This window comes from Corythoichthys intestinalis, chromosome 5 (assembly GCF_030265065.1).
Source record: "Corythoichthys intestinalis isolate RoL2023-P3 chromosome 5, ASM3026506v1, whole genome shotgun sequence".
NCBI classification, from domain to species: domain Eukaryota; kingdom Metazoa; phylum Chordata; class Actinopteri; order Syngnathiformes; family Syngnathidae; genus Corythoichthys; species Corythoichthys intestinalis.
Window position 1 is genome coordinate 13,303,099 of NC_080399.1, and position 19,507 is coordinate 13,322,605.

Sequence of the window (19,507 nt, forward strand, 5' to 3'; positions counted from 1 at the left end):
ATTTACCGAACGGCCCCGAGACAAAATGGCCGACAAATGATAGCTCTCGTTGCCTAGCTAGCGGGGTGGCTAACTTCAGGCGGAAGTCTGAGAACGTCATCAGTATATGGCTGATACGTAACTTGCTGGCAGGGTTGCTGCAGCGTGACAATGACACCCTTGGCTAATTTGTGTTAACATACTAAAATTAACCCAGCGTTAATAATTCACCATGCTACTCTGGAGCTCGCGGTGCAGTATCGGACTCGCACACTCCTGGTGTCGGACAGCCGCCCGACACCGGCGTTGCACTCATCGATACCGCTTTCTCTTCACGTCTTTCGGCAAATTAGCCAAAGAGGACGGCGAGGTTCAGGCGAACCGCCCGCAGCCGCTGAAGGAATGGAGCCTAGAGGTCAGTCCCTTCAGCACGCTGCGAGCACGGCTTGGATGTAGCATCTCCGTCGGACCCCTTGACCCGCACGCCTTCCCTGAAGCGGACCGAGCCTTCATCCTGGTCCGCGGAGAGGAGAATTTAAAAGACGTGGAAGGATTCCACGTACAGTACAACGACCAGGACAAGGAGTTGCTCATCTCGACAGAAAAGGCTAATGGCAGCTTGTCTGTTGATGTTTCAATACCCATCAAGAGCAGTAAGTTCACAATGCAATGCAGTAAAGTACAACAGTAACATACTAGAATTTTGTGTCCAGATATCTTCATAAGCACCCACGCCGAAGGCAACGTGCAGGTGAAGAACATTGAGTGTGACATCTGCAAGGTGTACACAGAAAAAGGCAACTGTTTACTGCGTTCAGTCAAGGTCCGTCACCAATACAACTCACTAGTTGCCATTGACAGCGATAAATGCCCAATTTATTTGAATTGGGAGGGCTGATCTCAGTTATCTGTCTATTGTCGTCAATGGCAGTGAATAAGTCAACAACATCCTGCTAAACATTGCAACATTTCGTATGTTTTTCCTCAGGGCCATCAGGTGGAGGTGCGTTCAGGTGGAGATGTCACAGGCGAAGGCACTATCCATGGCAATGTGGACATTAGCGCTTTTGGAAAAGGGGTAAGACAACACAACGCAGTTTAGTGTTGTACTGATACCGTTTGATATTGGCCCATGCCGATACTGTACCGATATCTCACTGCTCGAAATAATACACAAAATAGTTTTGTGGAGATTATCATTTTTTTTAAACTATCATGTTTTTACATTGTACTATCATCTAAAAATATATACAGTGGTACCTGTACTTACGAAATTAATTGGTTCTGGAAGTAGTTTCATAAATTAAACATTCTGTAAGTAGTGACGCGTTTTCCACGTAAACACCCTAATCTGTTCTAATCCCCCTAAAATTCAGACATAAGTCTTTTATAATGCATAAAATGCATCAAACATGTAACAAATACATGTTACAGTTAGATTATTACACAATAAACATTAAAGTACCTGTGACACAATAAAAAAAATCTTAAATAGCATTATTATTTGAAGGAAAATCATATTTTGAGACGATTCGACTATATACAACAATTTGGTAAAGCGCAGATTATGAGAAAGGAGTCTTTTAAATTGCCGTTTAGCCCCTCCTGTCATTGTAGCGTTCTGGCGCCTACATCTGGGTGATGATGTCGGCGGAGTAGTGATTTCAGAATTCAGCCCAATGGAGGAGGAAGCGTTTTTCAGCGATTCTGGTTCAAGTGTGGATCGTTCAAGTAGTATTGTTGATCCAGAGGAAACCTGTGGCATACAGCCATATATGTTTGAGTCGTATTTGGAGGAGCAGTAAGATTCAGAATGACAACAAACACGAGGCTGATGACTACAGCATACTGTAAAATGTCATCATTGTTTTTTCTCTCAACCCCAATATTTTTACAGGATATTCTTTCTATGTAAGTACTAAGTATGTTTCCCCAATTGCTAAATAAATTGTATGGTCATGAAAAATAAGCTTAGTGCTAAATGGAATATGAAATAATTAAAATGCATTTATTCAGTACGACAGGGCTATATTACTGCATAATGGTCAAGACTGCCGACTTCTTAAAACTCCCAAACAGTATTTAATGCCACCGGAGTTAGTCCGGCTCTTGTCATTTCCCAGCGGGGAGGAAAGTGTAAACAACAGAGAAGTGTGAAAGCTAGGCTATATGCTAACCCGAACCGAGTCTCCTCCTCGCCTTTAGAACACGAAAAATCACACAAAACTACCGGGACTTTATGTCACACACGGCGGCGGAGTGATTGTCTTCATCGATCGGCCAGCCCCCGGCGGTGAGCAAGTTTCGGCTCGATGAGCATTGCCTGTCTGCCAGGGCCGCAATGAACGCCAAAAATGGTGCATTCTCGGTGGACAAACTGGCTGACTACGTAGCGCGTCGGGCTGCCTGTGCCCAAGCCGAGGATAACACTTTCTCGGCGGTACACACGAAGAGGGCCGAGAGGGGTGGACGTCTCATTCAATCGAGAACTGCAGACGAGAGCAAGGGGCTCCCTGGGCCCAAGCCGAGGACAGCGTTCTCTCAGTGGGTACATTAAGAGGGCCGAGAGGGGTGGAAGTCTTTACACGATAGCGTCTCCTTGGTGGACAGGGAGCATTGTCACCCACAAAATTCAAGCCACCTCCTTATTAAATCGTGTGCCATGATCCCAGTATTTGACATCATATAAAACACGCAGCTTACTCACTTCCTCGCCCGTCCAATGGTCCCACGGTTGTCGGACTTGTTTTGCCTATTCTTTGCAGTGAACAGGATCTTTTTGAAACCCAAAAAGGCTCACACGCCTCTCCCTGGTGCAGCAACATAAGCCTGCAGCAGATTGGGCTGGTGTGATGCGAAAACAAACAAGCCGCAAAATCAGCTGAATCCGCAGTCTTTCTGTATACAATAGTATGGTTCAAAGTTAAGATGATCTATTCCGCCTACGTCACATTCGCTTTCTTCCACAATCCAGACTCTGGCCGGAAGTCACTCATTTTCATGGCGCAGCATTCAGAAAATTGAATAAATATATGGATCACTTCCACACACATCCAAGCTGTCCATTTCATTCAGGAGCATAAATTACCACGGAAATTTGAAACATGCTTTTTCCTGTCATAGGCACTTTTAAATCAGTTGTGCATAATGTAAGAAAAACAAGCAAAAATAAAGAATAAAAGTTAATACACTCTTACAGTGCGTTGCAAAAGTATTCGGCCCCCTTGAATCTTGCAACCTTTCGCCACATTTCAGGCTTCAAACATAAAGATATGAAATTTAATTTTTTTTGTCAAGAATCAACAACAAGTGGGACACAATCGTGAAGTGGAACAACATTTATTGGATAATTTAAACTTTTTTAACAAATAAAAAACTGAAAAGTGGGGCGTGCAATATTATTCGGCCCCTTTACTTTCAGTGCAGCAAACTCACTCCAGAAGTTCACTGAGGATCTCTGAATGATCCAATGTTGTCCTAAATGACCGATGATGATAAACAAAATCCAAATGTGTGTAATCAAGTCTCCGTATAAATGCACCTGCTCTGGAATAGTCTCAGGGTTCTGTTTAAAGTGCAGAGAGCATTATGAAAACCAAGGAACACACCAGGCAGGTCCGAGATACTGTTGTGGAGAAGTTTAAAGCCGGATTTGGATACAAAAAGATTTCCCAAGCTTTAAACATCTCAAGGAGCACTGTGCAAGCCATCATATTGAAATGGAAGGAGCATCAGACCACTGCAAATCTACCAAGACCCGGCCGTCCTTCCAAACTTTCTTCTCAAACAAGGAGAAAACTGATCAGAGATGCATCCAAGAGGCCCATGATCACTCTGGATGAACTGCAGAGATCTACAGCTGACGTGGGATAGTCTGTCCATAGGACAACAATCAGTCGTACACTGCACAAATCTGGCCTTTATGGAAGAGTGGCAAGAAGAAAGCCATTTCTCAGAGATATCCATAAAAAGTCTCGTTTAAAGTTTGCCACAAGCCACCTGGGAGACACACCAAACATGTGGAAGAAGGTGCTCTGGTCAGATGAAACCAAAATTGAACTTTTTGGCCACAATGCAAAACGATATGTTTGGTGTAAAAGCAACACAGCTCATCACCCTGAACACACCATCCCCACTGTCAAAAATGGGGGTGGCAGCATCATGGTTTGGGCCTGCTTTTCTTCAGCAGGGACAGGGAAGATGGTTAAAATTGACGGGAAGATGGATGCAGCCAAATACAGGAACATTCTGGAAGAAAACCTGTTGGTATCTGCACAAGACCTGAGACTGGGACGGAGATTTATCTTCCAACAGGACAATGATCCAAAACATAAAGCCAAATCTACAATGGAATGGTTCAAAAATAAACGTATCCAGGTGTTAGAATGGCCAAGTCAAAGTCCAGACCTGAATCCAATCGAGAATCTGTGGAAAGAGCTGAAGACTGCTGTTCACAAACGCTCTCCATCCAACCTCACTGAGCTCGAGCTGTTTTGCAAGGAAGAATGGGCAAGAATGTCAGTCTCTCGATGTGCAAAACTGATAGAAACATACCCCAAGCGACTTGCAGCTGTAATTGGAGCAAAAGGTGGCGCTACAAAGTATTAACGCAAGGGGGCCGAATAATATTGCACGCCCCACTTTTCAGTTTTTTAATTGTTAAAAAAGTTTAAATTATCCAATAAATTTTGTTCCACTTCACGATTGTGTCCCACTTGTTGTTGATTCTTGACAAAAAATTACAATTTTATATCTTTATGTTTGAAGCCTGAAATGTGGCGAAAGGTTGCAAGGTTCAAGGGGGCCAAATACTTTTGCAAGGCACTGTAACTGTTGGAACACAAGGTGCGAATGAAGAGGATGCTGGGATACACACCTACACAAACAGTAGAGGTCCCGCTTAGCCAATTGGATGCCAGGTATGCTCGCCAATAGCCAATGGTTATATAGAGCTGCTATAGGTATGTTATGTTCAGTAAGCTCTGGGAGCTGTGAATACCACCCATTCTGTATTTTTGCCTTTCGTATCCTAAAATTTCTTTCTTAACGAGAGGCAATATTTTCCCGTTAAAGCACATCTTAACCTGAAAATTCATTATGTAGAGACTTTTGTAAGTAGAAGTACCACTGTAAGTCTAATGAAAAACGTGATGCAGTACTATACTTTTTTTTTTCGTGTGCCCGCAATGCATTTACATATATATGTACCTGGTTGAAGGACTCTTATCTAACTACTGTAAATGCTTTTCCTCTGCAAGTTGAAGTAAATACACACTAGAGGGCAGCAGCCCTCAAGCCCACTATCCTATACATTCTCCATGACTGTGATAACATGTGTTCTGCAGGCAGTTCGTGTTAAGAAGCTGCAGGGCACCGAGATGAAAGTCTCCACAGAGCATGGCGACCTGGCGGTCAAGGCCATCTACGCTCAATCCAGCTGCGTCTCCTCCCATACGGGCAAAGTGGAGCTGGGACTCGTGCACGGTGATCTAAATGCTAACATGTGTTTGTCATCGCATCCACATATGGATATTATTTTTGTGGTGTGCCATATTTTCGTTTTGGTTTTCCTCAGAGAAACTATACAGATGAGCACTGGTGTCCAAACAATGGTCCACTGCCCAGTTTTTATTGGGCCGCAACAGCTTCTCAGCTTTAACACTAGATGAAGCTTGTCACTTAAACAGTGCCTCTCCATTAGCTTACAGTTCAACAGCTTCATTCATTTGTTCATTTATTTTCCAAGCAGCTTATCACCACGAGGGTCACGGGGGTGCTGGAGCTACTCCCACCTGTCATGTTTAAAGCAACAATTGGTAACTTTTCAGTTTTGGTTGATTTTAGCGACGCCGGTGGACAAAAGCGGTAGTGTACTGATGGTTCGGTTGTGGGGCGGGGGTGTCATGGCAACGAGTGAAAGCCGGGCCAATGTTATATATATACACACACACACACCGACCGGCCACTTTATTAGGTACACCATGCTAGTAACTGGTTGGACCACCTTTCGCCTTCAGAACGGCATCAATTCTTCGTGGCATAGATTCAACAAGGTGCTGGAAGAAGAGTTTGGTCCATATTGACATGATGGCATCACACAGTTGGTGCAGATTTGTCGGCTGCACATCCATGATGCAAATCTCCCGTTCCACCACATCCCAAAGATGCTCTATTGGATTGAGAGCTGGTGACTGTGGAGGCCATTTGAGTACAGTGAACTCATTGTCATGTTCAAGAAACCAGTCTAAGATGATTCCAGCTTAATGACATGGCGCATTATCCTGCTGAAAGTAGCCATCAGAAGTTGGGTACATTGTGGTCATAAAGGGATGGACATGGTCAGCAACAATACTCAGGTAGGCTGTGGCGTTCCAACTTCCAACGATGCTCAATTGGTACCAAGGGGCCCAAAGTGTGCCAAGAAAATATTCCCCACACCATTACACCACCACCACCAGCCTGAACCATTGATACAAGGCAGGATGGATCCATGCTTTCATGTTGTTGACGCCAAATTCTGACCCTACCATCCGAATGTCGCAGCAGAAATCGAGACTCATCAGACCAGGCAACGTTTTTCCAATCTTCTATTGTCCAATTTCGATGAGCTTGTGCAAAGTGTAGCCTCAGTTTCCTGTTCTTAGCTGAAAGGAGTGGCACCCGGCGTGGTCTTCTGCTGCTGTAGCCCATCTGCCTCAAAGTTCGACGTACTGTGCGTTCAGAGATGCTCTTCTGCCTACCTTGGTTGTAATGGGTGGTTATTTGAGTCACTGTTGCCTTTCTATCAGCTCGAACCAGTCTGGCCATTCTCCTCTGACCTCTGTCATCAACAAGGCATTTCCGCCCACAGAACTGCCGCTCACTGGATATTTTTTCTTTTTCGGACCATTCTCTGTAAACCCTAGAGATGGTTGTGCGTGAAAATCCCAGTAGATCAGCAGTTTCTGAAATACTCAGACCAGCCCTTCTGGCACCAACAACCATGCCACGTTCAAAGTCACTTAAATCACCTTTCTTCCCCATACTGATGCTCGGTTTGAACTGCAGGAGATTGTCTTAAACCATGTCCACATGCCTAAATACACTGAGTTGCCCCCATGTGATTGGCTGATTAGAAATGAAGTGTTAACGAGCAGTTGGACAGGTGTACCTAATAAAGTGGCCGGTGAGTGTATATTCTATATATCCTGGTAGCCTTTTTTACTTCCTCCTGAAACAAAAACTTTTTGTCTCTTTTGTTGCTCTGCCACCTTTGCAGAATTCGCGAGAAAGCATTTGCATCGTCTTCCGTTTTTATAATAAATGGGGAAAGGGGGAAGTGACGTATGCCATAAAGCAGTCAGCACATTTGTAGTTTTTTTGTGTGGCAGGATTCCTGCCACCCTCCTCAAAGTTAATTAGTGCCGGTGAAAATGATACTAGTTGTCAGACGACAAATCACAAATGTTACGAAAATATAAAGGTTGAAAAGTAACCTAGTGTTGCTTTAAATCAATGTAGAAAACTGTAGAATGTTATACATTTTCCAAAATCCCTGTACCTCTGGATTATTTTGTTGCTTTTAGCCCTTAACTCCTTTACTGCCATTGATGACGATAGACGTCCAATCAAAGTTGACTGCTGAGCTGTCCTTCTAGTCAAAATAGATTGGACGTCTATCACCATCAATGGCAGCAAATGATTTAATACATTAAAATCAATATTTTCAAAACCGAATCTTTTTTCCCCTGGATTTTTTTTCATCATAGCTCTTCTGCTCTGAGGGGGAAAAAACAGCTTCTCCCAAATGTATTTGTTGGAAGATAGGAATGTATTCATTGAGAAAGAGTGAAGAAAAAGAATGCGTCACCCGTATAGTATGTAAATCTCTCTTCCTGCGAAGCACATGTTGGAAACAACTATCTTGTTTACTTGCTCTTTTGTCGCTGAGCCGTTCTGACTTTATACTGTACTTTGTCCAAAGGTGATGCCACTGTTAAGAACACATCAGGTCATACGCTTATAGGTAAAAAAGCTCTGATAAGCAGCCAACAATAGAATGCTTTGTATTAGTGATAAAAAATGTGATCTTGCTGCTGTTGACAGATGGCTCCAATGGCCTCTTGAAGGTTTCATCTCAAAGTGGTGACATCGATGTGTATGTGGGAGACGGTGCCAGCTCGGAGTTGATTAGCACGGAAGGTAAGAACATGGATTGTACATGTTTTGAAAGAATGAATTATTTGTTAATGAATTTACTAAACTTGAGAATCAATAATATTCCCACATTTTGTCATTTTAAACGAAAGAAATACATAAAACAATTAAACATGTAAAAGATTTACATTTGGAAAATTTCAAATACAGTGGGGCAAATAAGTATTTAGTCAACCACTAGTTGTGCAAGTTCTCCCACTTGAAAATATTAGAGGCCTGTAATTGTCAACATGGGTAAACCTCAACCATGAGAGACAGAATGTGGGAAAAATAACAGAAAATCACATTGTTTGATTTTTAAAGAATTTATTTGCAAATCATGGTGGAAAATAAGTATTTGGTCAATACCAAAAGTTCATCTCAAACCTTGTTATATACCCTTTTTTGGCAATAACGGAGCCCAAACGTTTTCTGTAACTCTTCACAAGCTTTTCACACACTGTTGCTGGTATTTTGACCCATTCCTCCATGCAGATCTCTTCTAGAGTAGTGATGTTTTGGGGCTGTCGTTGGGCAACACTGACTTTCAACTTTCTCCACAGATTTTCTATGGGGTTGAGATCTGGAGACTGGTTAGGCCACTCCATCCCCTTAAGATACTTCTTACGAAGCCACTCCTTTGTTGCCCTGGCTGAGTGTTTGGGATCATTGTCATGCTGAAAGACCCAGCCACGTCTCATCTTCAATGCCCTTGCTGATGGAAGGAGATTTTCACTCAGAATCTCTCGATACATGGCCCCATTCATTCTTTCCTTTACACAGATCAGTCGTCCTGGTCCCTTTGCAGAAAAACAGCCCCAAAGCATGACGTTTCCACCCCCATGCTTCACAGTGGGTATGGTGCAATTCAGTATTGTTTTTCCTCCAAACACGAGAACCTGTGTTTCTACCAAAAAGTTCTTTTTTGGTTTCATCTGACCATAACACATTCTCCCATTCCTCTTCTGGATCATCCAAATGCTCTCTAGCGAACCGCAGACGGGCCTGGACGTGTACTTTCTTCAGCAGGGGGACACGTCTGGCAGTGCAGGATCTGAGTCCCTGGTGGCGCATTGTGTTACTGATAGTAGCCTTTGCTTCTGTGGTCCCAGCTGTCTGTAGGTCATTCACTAGGTCCCCCCGTGTGGTTCTGTGAGTTTTGCTCACCGTTCTTGTTATCATTTTGACGCCACGGGGTGAGGAGGGAGTTGAAAGTCTGTGTTGCCCAAAGACAGCCCCAAAACATCTCTGCTCTAGAGGAGAACTGCATGAAGGAATGGGCCAAAATACCAGCAACAGTGTGTGAAAAGCTTGTGAAGAGTTACAGAAAACGTTTGGGCTCCGTTATTGCCAACAAAGGCTACATAACAAAGTATTGAGATGAACTTTTGGTATTGACCAAATACTTATTTTCCACCATGATTTGCAAATAAATTCTTTAAAAATCAAACAATGTGATTTTCTGGTTTTTTTTACACATTCTGTCTCTCATGGTTGAGGTTTACCCATGTTGACAATTACAGGCCTCTCTAACATTTTCAAGTGGGAGAACTTGTACAATTAGTGGCTGACTAAATACTTATTTACCCCACTGTATATGTATATTTTAAACAAATAATAGGTCAACAGAGGGGATTAGCACATAAGAAACAACAGTATGTTTTTTCAATTATTACGGTATGTATTTTCTTATGTAAATTAAAAGAAAAGATGTAACACATTAAAAGGTTTTCCCTGCTTTATATTTCAAAATTTCAAATATATATGTATTTTAAATAAATACATATTTTACAACGTATTTTTGAAATATTCATTCGTATTTTATTACACATTTTAATTAACTTTCTCAACAAACATTTACTTGAAAGCAAAAACAAGATTGTCTAAATCCTTTTTTCTCCTAATAAAGTTCATTAATAAGGAGTTAATGTTTTCCTTTTCTTTTTTATTTAAATGAAAATAAAAACAATAAAAATAATGAAAAAAATCATGAAACAATTAAAAACATATAAAATGAGTTGCACAATTTTTGGGTCAATAATATATCTAAATAATTAACTGAAAATTTGGTTCTTTATTAATTTGATAATAGATTAGTATTCACCTAGTCCGTTAATAATGGTAGCCCCAATTGCCATCAATGTCAGCCAATGAGACAATTTGAAACAGGTGAGTGTCATAACTACGGGTATAAAGAACATCTTTGAAAGGATGTAGCTCACCAATTTGCGAACAACTGCGTGAGCACAAAAAAAAAACCTCAGCAGTTTGAGAACATTAGAGAAGTCCTGTTTTTATTTAATTATGTATCTTACCATAGGAACAATGTGCGTCCGCGTGCCTCCTTCACTACAAGCGGACGTGGAACTCTGTGGAGCCAAGGTGGATGTTAGCCGTGATGTCAAGTTGCTTCATATTCAGGAGAACACTGCTGAAAAACAAACCAGACTTACCGGTGAGGGACATTTTAGCTAGAATGTGGTGGGAAAAAGCAAGGGCAGCAAGACTATTTCACGTACCTTTACATTGATTTTTGTTGTTGTTGTTGATTTCTCAGGTTATATGAACTCTGATGGTCCAGCACTGCAACGGATCAAGGTGACCACAGAAAGTGGATCAGTCAGCCTAAGGACGCAAAGCTGGTTCCAGTCACTAAAACTGGGAGGCTGAAAAGTTATATCATGGTTGCACAGAAGCGTCACAAAACAAAAAAGTGTACCTCATACATTAAGCCATTGGAGAGACTGAAAAAAAAATTACACTTCTGTGCTATCAAATGTGTATTTAATAAAAATACAAGTATTTATTACAGTAACATTGTTCATATTTACACTGAACATTCCCTAACAATGGGAATTAAGTGACATTTAACTTGAGGTATGAAAACATGATTTAAAGTGCACACACATGCAGTGAATGTTCATGTTTCAGTGCACTGACGGGAATGGCCATCCAAACCATTTTGACTGGACATCCATTGCTGTCAATGGCAGTCAAGGTGACCACAGGGTTGAAGGCATGACCCCAATGTTGGGTGTCATGCTTTGTTCAGCCTTCCCAAGGTTTATTCTGCTGTTTTCCACATGAATTTCTCAGACTTTTCAACACTGTCCAATGGAAACCTTCATTTTAATCCAGCTCGGTAGAACATGAGACTTCAATCTCAGGGTTGTGTGTTCAAGTCCCACGTTGGGCATCTGAATGTTGTATTCATTCAAATCTTTCGGATTTTTGTTCTGTCCAAGGAACTATGCTAGCTCACTTTGTAGAACTTGAGCTGTGCTTTATTTATTCCTCCGAGGGAAATTCCACCATTCTTTCCAACGCTTCCCAATGAAAATCTTCCATCTTATCATATCTGAGAGCTCCGCTAGCTCAGTCGGTAGGTTGTCTACTTCATCAATGTCCAATGATAACCCAATAAAAATTGTTGTAAAATGCTATCAATACTCTTCACTGCACAGCAGTTTTTTCACACCGGAATGTCAACACCACATACTATATTGTAATGACAAAATTCATCATTTCAACTAGGAAACAGCTAAATAAGAGGATATCTGCTGTGCGCGCAGTTTGCTTTATCGCAGCCACAACTTTGTTTGTTCGTTGCTGTACTCCCAATGCTGCATATATGGCTGCAGCCTCATGGCAGCCTCCCTGAAACAAACATACACACAAAAACTCATAAAAGGTCATGTAAACATCGTGAATCTTGCCTTTCAGCTACTTGTTAGCAAAAAGCTTCAAGTTCTTGTCAGTAGTGAATAAACATCTGGATCGTAAGATGAATAGCAGTAAATTTTTTCGTCCCGGTCTTACTCGGAGATGCGCTCGCAGCCGTGCATGGTGATGGATGAGAGCGGAGGGATGAGCCTCTCGATGTATCTGATGGAACGATCGGTGAGTGAGCAACCGCTCACGTCTAGCGCTCGCAGGTATTGAGCTGATCCGTGGGAAAGGCACTGCATTGCCATGTCTGTTATCTGACAAAAACAGGCAAAATAGTTGGGGGGAAAAAAGGGTCATGGATGAGATTTAAAGTATTAAAAAACTTGTGGTAAAATACAAGCAGCTGTGGTTGCCAGAATATTAGTGAACGCACGTCATCATCTTGGCAGTTGAGCGTGCTGACTACCGAGCTACTGAAGACTGGTCAGAGGAAGTGTTGTGTGTATAGAGCAGGGGTTCCCAACCTATTCCACTAAGGCACACTGTGGGTGCAGGATTTCATTCTTACCAAACAAGATGACAACACTTTTTCCCCAATCTGGTGTTTTACAAGTGCAATCAGTTGATTGCAGTCAGGTGTGGCTTGTTTTAGCAGAAGCCTCATTGGTTCAACTGTCTCTGCTGGATCGGCTGGAACAAAAACCAGGACCCACAGTGTGCCTTGAGGACTGGGTTGAAAACCCCTGGTATAGAGAGTTAGGAAAACCTTACGAATTTAAAGAGCATACCGGAGGCTGAATTTAGACCAGGCTGTTGGCTCAGTAGTCAGCACGTTCGACTGCCATAGTTACAATACGGATTCAAATCCTGGTTGAAGACGAGGAAGAATGTGAAAGACCATCAGACTGGTGACATATTGAAGGGAATAGTATCCTTTCCCAAATGTACTATTTGACTATTTGTATTACTCTAACACACCAAATTAAAATAAATAGTTTTTAAATTTATAGTGTAAGAAAACAAGTAGAATACGGACTTGTAGTGATTGGAATTTGCAGTGCCAAGACAACGTGCAGATAAGGGCGATAACAACTAAAGGATGCCTGCTGACTACGGAAGCCCAGTGCATGCGCCATGCAGCTGACTGAGCGAGATTGACCCTGACGGAGCGAGACAAGCAAGTTATGGCCAAGACATCTGCAAGCCCACGTCTGGACCACTGAATCCCACCATCAGCTCTTCTGGTAACCAGCAATGGACAGTCCAGAATAATGAAAGGAAATCCTCTCCTCCCACAAGGAACATCTGATAACAGAGGAACCCCCGACTGAGAAGTTGACACTCAGCACTCACGTGGCGCTGAAGCTGGCAAAATCCTCAACTCTCGTTGCCCTGACAACAGTAACGCCCGAACCCTGCTGCCCAATGCACAACAGATAATAACCCTAAACTATGCTCAAACACACTTCTTCCGGCCCACAGCCCGCCCCACAAAAGCCTTCAAAAGACTGGATTCTTTAGCTAGCGCTGTCTTTTATCGGGAAACCTTTGTTGACCTGTGATATGGTGACCCTAGAATAGATGCAGCCTTCCTCTTCGTCTGGGTCTGTTTGCTGTTTTTGCCTTGCTGTCTGGTTGCTGTCGACTTGGAATAAATTGATAACTTGTGTTTCGAAGCCTTCTTCCAGCTTTTAAAATGGAGTCAGTACAAGGGGTTGAAACTAAGGAGAACGCGTGGAGTTTGGCCTTTTGGCCTGGTCGTTGATATTGCGCTAGCGCGGTTCTGGCGGTTTGGCTGGCGTGATTCCGGCAATCTGGCTAAGAGGTCAAATTCCGACAATGTACATAATTTGTACAGTTGTAAAAACTACGGTTAAAATGCAGTTCTGGCAACCGCAGCTGCCATTATTTTACCATAAATTTAACATGTTTTTAGGGCAAGTGACTATTTTTGGTAGCATACATCACAGTTTGGGTCATGTAGACCACACTTGTACCACATTAAATGTTAATGTTAATTAATATTTTTTAATATAATTTCTTTCACCATTAAATATAACTATACATCAATAAAATGTTAATAGAAACAAAATTAAAATGAATAAAAACAAAAACACATTCTGGTGACAGCCTGAAGATAATAATTAATAAATATATACTTTTTTAAATGACCTTTTTTGTTATCATTTAGCAAAAAAAAAAATCATTTTAAATAAATTAAGAGAATGATTGCAGTTTTAGATTTTTATTCAAGCTATTTTTTGACATAAAATTATTATATATAAGTAATAGAAAATTAATAGGCTTTTTCCCCGATTTAAAAAAAAAAGTTTTAATTAAAAAAAAAAAAGTTTTAAAAAACGGTTAAAAATGCAAAAAAGAAATAAATAAGAGAATATTTACTATTATCTCATTCATTGGCTGCTAGGCATGCTACTGAAACAGGAGCTTTCACAGCCAGTCCTTCCAGTTAATATGGATGGGACGTCTATCTCTGTCATTGTCAGGCAATGAGTTAAACGAGTGCCCTTTAAAGGGTTAACTTTTATTTCTTCATACAGCAGACAATTACAACACAAAATTGTGCATGGCCATTGACCATGTACAGTGTGTACCTTTGGACAGCCCGCCATCCGCAGTGTGAATAGACCTCTGCAGTAAAACGAAAAGGCTTTAATGGCCATATCGGACAATTCCAAACACCCAGAAACGTCCACGTACTCCAGATCAGTCACGTACTTGCACAGATTCTACCCAAAGAAAACAAATTAATTGCGGGATATTCAACTCACTGGTCCAAACACAACTCTCTCCAGCTACTTGAATGATTTCTTGTGCTCTGCTGGATAATGTAGCAGGTAAGCGATATGAGACAATGTTTGTACCTCTATACCAATATCTGTGATGTTGATACATTCGGCGATAATCAACCTTGTCAATGGAACCTCCTCGAGAGCAGCCAGGCCCTGAAAATACAGTAACACAATGAAGACCTCTCCAACTCCGAACCACTTTTGAGGAAATTCAAACAAGTGGTGTACGTCGTCTTGAATGTTACAGCCGCTGATGTCCAGAGAGGTGATGGAGCTGCCCATTAGAGACTCCAAAGCGACGTCGGTAAGCTGCTCGCAGTAGCTCAGGTTCAGATGGGACAGCTTGGTAAACCTTAAAAGGAAAGACAATACCTACTGTGAAACAAAGCAATGCACACGCGTGCACGTTGCATGCATTATATTGTGCGTTGCTCGCTGTGACGATTTGTGCACATCAACCGCACGCTGCGCTTTGATAAATTGCACCGGCCCCTGCGTCATCATGCCACGAAAACCGGTCGCGCAGCTGTGGGCAAGGTGGAAGGACTTCTTTACAAGATGTGCAACGCGTCCGCATTGCATTGCTTTGACACACGCAAATAGCAAAACAAAGCAATGCACACGTGTGCATCTTGCATGCATTATATTGTGCATTGCTCGCAGCTGTAGGCAAGGTGGAACGGACTTCTTTGCAAGATGTACAATCTTGGCAGGTATATATGTTTGGATGAGCAGCTCGTCTCGTTTCGGGGCCGCTGCTCATTCAAACAGTACATGTCCTGCAAGCCGGACAAGGCTTAAAAATCTGGGTGCTGTGCGACGTGGCCACCTCTTCATGGAAACTGGAAGTGTATACGGGCAAGCCTCCAGGAGCACCGCGCAATGCTGACGTGGCTATGCAGGTCGTCTTGGGGCTGTGTGACTATAAATTCTGTTAATTCTAAAGTTTTCATCGTTGGCTTGTTAGCTAAGGTTCTCCTGAACATTTTGAGTGATTGGAAGTTAAAAAAAAATCTGAAATGACAAAGTTATAACACCACAAAGGCGTGGACATAAAATGGTCAAAATACCTCGAGTGTAACTTTTTATATAAAATTGCCATCATCAAAAAATAGGAACCTTCAAAAAAATAATGTTGTTATGACTTAGTGACTTATTCAATGGTCTAATTGTGCCAAATAAAATATTCCGATTTTATTTTAATTTTTTTATATATATACAGCATCGTTAGCTTTGCTATTATCATAGCACAGCTGTTACAGTCCCTACAAGGCATCAAAAAAATAAAATGAAAAAAAAAATCATACATGTACGCGTAGCTAAGGTCCCCCTGAACATTTTGAGTCACGGGAAGTAAAAAAAAAAAAAAAATCAGAAATGACAAAGTTATAACACCACAAAGGCGTGGACATAAAATGGTCAAAATACCTTCGGTGTAACTTTTTACATAAAATTGCCATTATCAAAAAATAGGGACCTTCAAAAAATAATGTTGTTATAACTTAGTGACTTAGTCAATGGTCTAATTATGCCATATGAAATATTCCGATTCTATTTTATTTTTTTATATATGTTCAGCATTGTAAGCTTTGCTATTATCATAGCACAGCTGTTACAGTCCCTACAAGGCATCAAAAAAATAAAATTAAAAAAAAGCATACACGTACGCGTAGCTAAGGTCCCCCTGAACATTTTGAGTAATTGGAAGTTAAAAAAAAAAAAAAAAAAATCAGAAATGACAAATTTAGAACACCGCAAAGGCGTGGAGATTAAATGGTCAAAATACCTCGAGTGTTTTTATATAAAATTGCCATTATCAAAAAATAGGGACCTTCAAAAAAATAATGTTGTGATGACTCATTGATTTATTAAAACCTGTAATTAGGCCATATGAAATATTCCACTTTGATTTTTTTTTTATATGATATATACAGCATAGTTAATTTTGCTATTAGCATAGAGCAGCTGTTACTGTCCATAGAGGGCATAAAAAAAACAAACAAACAAACAAACAAAAAAAAAAAACCTATGTATGCGTAGCTAAGGTCCCCCTGAACATTTTGAGTCATTTGAAGTAAAAAAAAAAAAATGGAAATGACAAACTTATAACACCGCAAAGGCGTGGACATAAAATGGTCACAATACCTCGAGTGTAGATAAAATTATTTCTAACCCCAAGGGTTAAATGCTATGAAATGATTTTTTTTTTTTTTTTACAATGCTCTTAACAAATCGTTCAAACACATACTCCCAAAAATGGCTATATATACCAGTAAACTAAATTACTAATGCATAAAAAAACATATTAGCTCAAACAAAAACTTAACATATGTTGGTCTTAACAGGGAGTAGCTGGATTCAGCCATGTTAAATAAGTTATATCATATTCACTGATGCCACAAGAGGGCAGTTTATTCACCCAAATGAACAACACTAAATGCAAATTACAACGCTACTCTAATTGAACAAATATTCGATGCAGCAAAATATGATTCGAAGCTTTTTTGTAATCGGATTACTCGAGTTAATCGATTAATCGTTGCAGCACCAAAATAACATTGGTATCGGGCCGATGCTGCGCAGTATGTACTTTTCAAGATGTAGTTTCCAACCGCTGGTTGCCATACCCAAGATGGCCCCCAGCTATGCACGTTGCCCTTCCCAATAGACCCTACCCACGTGACGTCACAACTCCTTCCTCCTGACTGGTGCCGCCCAATTGTCCGTCAACACATCATGTTTCCCTGTTACGGCTACGTACATTCCTCCTATTTACGACGTGTTTTTCTGCTCGTTAACATTAATAATCAAAATGGTGAAGGCGTGTGTGGCGGTCGGTTGCAATAACAGAGAAGATAGACGGAGAAGACGGAGAGACTTGAAGTTCTACCGGATTCCGAGAGACCCGGAGAGAAGAGAGCGAGATGGGCTGCTGCAATTCGACGAGAAAACTGGGCTCCAAACAAATACCACAGATTATGTAGTAGTCATTTTATATCTGGTAAGGTGCATTTAATATATATTTAGAGGGTTTTGGGCTGACAACCACAATTAAGATCATTGCTAGGCTAATCGCCGACAACATACACGTATGTATGTAGTGAGAGTGCTATCGCTAAACCATATAAACATTAAAAGCCCTAACTCCATTGACAAACGACATGAAATACATTAGACTTGACAGTGGATGTTAGCAATAACAAAAGATTTTGAATTGAAAATTTCGTAACTCACCTTTCCAAGCACAAGATAGATTCCTGCCGAATTTTCGCGGATGAGGACCTGTTTCACCCAACCAGCAACGAAGTATTTATAAGCCTCCAAGCTCTTAAAGTTTTTCAAACTTTCGTGAGAATAGGCTGATTTTGTGTGGACAAGATAGTTGTACAGTTCAGGGTAGCTAGCAGATGTCAGGCAAATACGGCGGAGACAGCGGGTCGAAAAACATCGATTTAGGCATCAAATATGGATCTGGCGAATGGATAAAGTGAAGCTTTTCCACATAACGCCTTTTATGCAACGCATCAAGTGAGTTTACGGCGTCCGAAAGCACCGGGTCTTCCATGAAATGCATTATAAATTGCTCGATCAATTGAGACCATTGATAATACAGACACAAAATGACAGACAAGTGGGCGGAACCATACAGCGAGCACGTGATTTTGGGACGTCGGTGGGTAGGGTCTATAGGACATTGAATTGTGTGGCGTCCCATCATTCTTCTGCTGTGAATTTCAATGAGTTTACCACTAGTAAACATCCAATCAAGACTACAATTAAGACAAAAATTAGAAGGGATGCCAAAAATAACACTGACCGAACCTCAGGAAACAGATCCTTCCTACCGTTCTCACAGTTTAATGTTATTTAATAAATTAATGCTAAAAACCTTGAATTGACAGATCATTTGTGAGCATCAGAGAGTGCTTGAGTAAGTTTTACCTGTGGCCAATCACGGTGATGGCGGCATCAGTGATCTGACAGCAGTAACTGACATTGAGCTCTCGCAGTTTGTTGGCCGAGGTGCTTTCCGCCAGACTAAAAATGCCCTTATCAGTCACTCTAGAATGAAACATGCAGTCGGTCAAGTGAACTCATGTTAGCAAGTAATACTCGTTTATGAAACACACTTGCTACAAAGCGATATGTCCAGGTACTGCAAGCTTCGTAGGCCGGCCACCGACTTGAGGGCAGTGTCGCCCATCTTGTGGCACTCGACGACGTGCAGCCTGCGCAGGCCTCGCGAGCTGCAGCACAGCGCCTTCCAGCTGATGTGGCTCACGTGGTTGTTACCTGGACACGGGACAAGCTAGCTTTGAGATGTTTAAAATGGGGAAAGCATTTTTTTTCATATCCGTCGGTGGTGGAGCCCACCTTCCAGACTGAAACTCTTAAGTTTGGCAACTTCAGCAATGGCTTTGATGCCAGCGTCGGAGAGTTGCCAGGCCTCCAGCAGAGAGATGGATGACAAATTTTGGCAATTAGCCATCAGGGCCTACATGGGACACATAGCATCATGCTAGCAAGGGAATGTTACCAGTACTGTTGTCATGATACTAAAATTTTCAACCTGATGTCAAGGCTCAAAAAAATACTCTATCATAAAAACGTAAAAAAAAAAAAAAAAAAAAAACACAAAACCACTCTTTAAAAGAGTAGTAAATGAGGGCCGCCACCCTCCCAGTTCAAATGGATTGGACGTCGAGCGACATGAATGGCAGGCTATGAGTTAACAGGGCTGAGTCTAACCTTAAGTTAGCTCTACCAGTTTACCAATGAGACATCGCAACAATAATCACATGACTTCATTATACCAATTAGACCAGTACTTCTCAAATAGTGGGGCGCGCCCCCCTGGGGGGGCGCAGAGC

The 19,507-nt window shown here is 41.5% G+C and overlaps 2 protein-coding genes across 2 annotated transcripts in view; one reads left to right on the forward strand and one right to left on the reverse strand.

The window, feature by feature from the left end:
- Positions 1-65: 65 nt before the first annotated feature.
- On the forward strand, positions 66-11,814 carry fam185a (family with sequence similarity 185 member A). The gene is made up of 8 exons (XM_057836895.1): positions 66-632; positions 693-802; positions 968-1,057; positions 5,325-5,463; positions 7,943-7,984; positions 8,065-8,160; positions 10,475-10,609; positions 10,712-11,814. Exons 1-8 carry the CDS (start codon positions 212-214, stop codon positions 10,822-10,824), a joined length of 1,146 nt encoding a protein of 381 aa, XP_057692878.1. The 5' UTR covers positions 66-211; the 3' UTR covers positions 10,825-11,814.
- Positions 10,826-19,507, reverse strand: part of fbxl13 (F-box and leucine-rich repeat protein 13) — a 69,461-nt gene continuing 60,779 nt past the window's right edge. Inside the window, 8 exon segments of the mRNA XM_057836890.1 lie at positions 10,826-11,811; positions 11,974-12,137; positions 14,439-14,573; positions 14,709-14,789; positions 14,865-14,988; positions 18,579-18,698; positions 18,767-18,929; positions 19,011-19,131. Coding sequence (XP_057692873.1) covers positions 11,733-11,811; positions 11,974-12,137; positions 14,439-14,573; positions 14,709-14,789; positions 14,865-14,988; positions 18,579-18,698; positions 18,767-18,929; positions 19,011-19,131 — 987 coding nt within the window. The 3' untranslated portion in view covers positions 10,826-11,732.

Coding starts and splice junctions, on each gene's coding strand:
- fam185a (XM_057836895.1), top strand. CDS start 212: ATGCTACTCTGGAGCTCGCGGTGCAGTATCGGACTCGCACACTCCTGG. Junction 803..967: donor GTTTACTGCGTTCAGTCAAG/GTCCGTCACCAA, acceptor GTTTTTCCTCAG/GGCCATCAGGTGGAGGTGCG. Junction 5,464..7,942: donor GGAGCTGGGACTCGTGCACG/GTGATCTAAATG, acceptor CTTTGTCCAAAG/GTGATGCCACTGTTAAGAAC.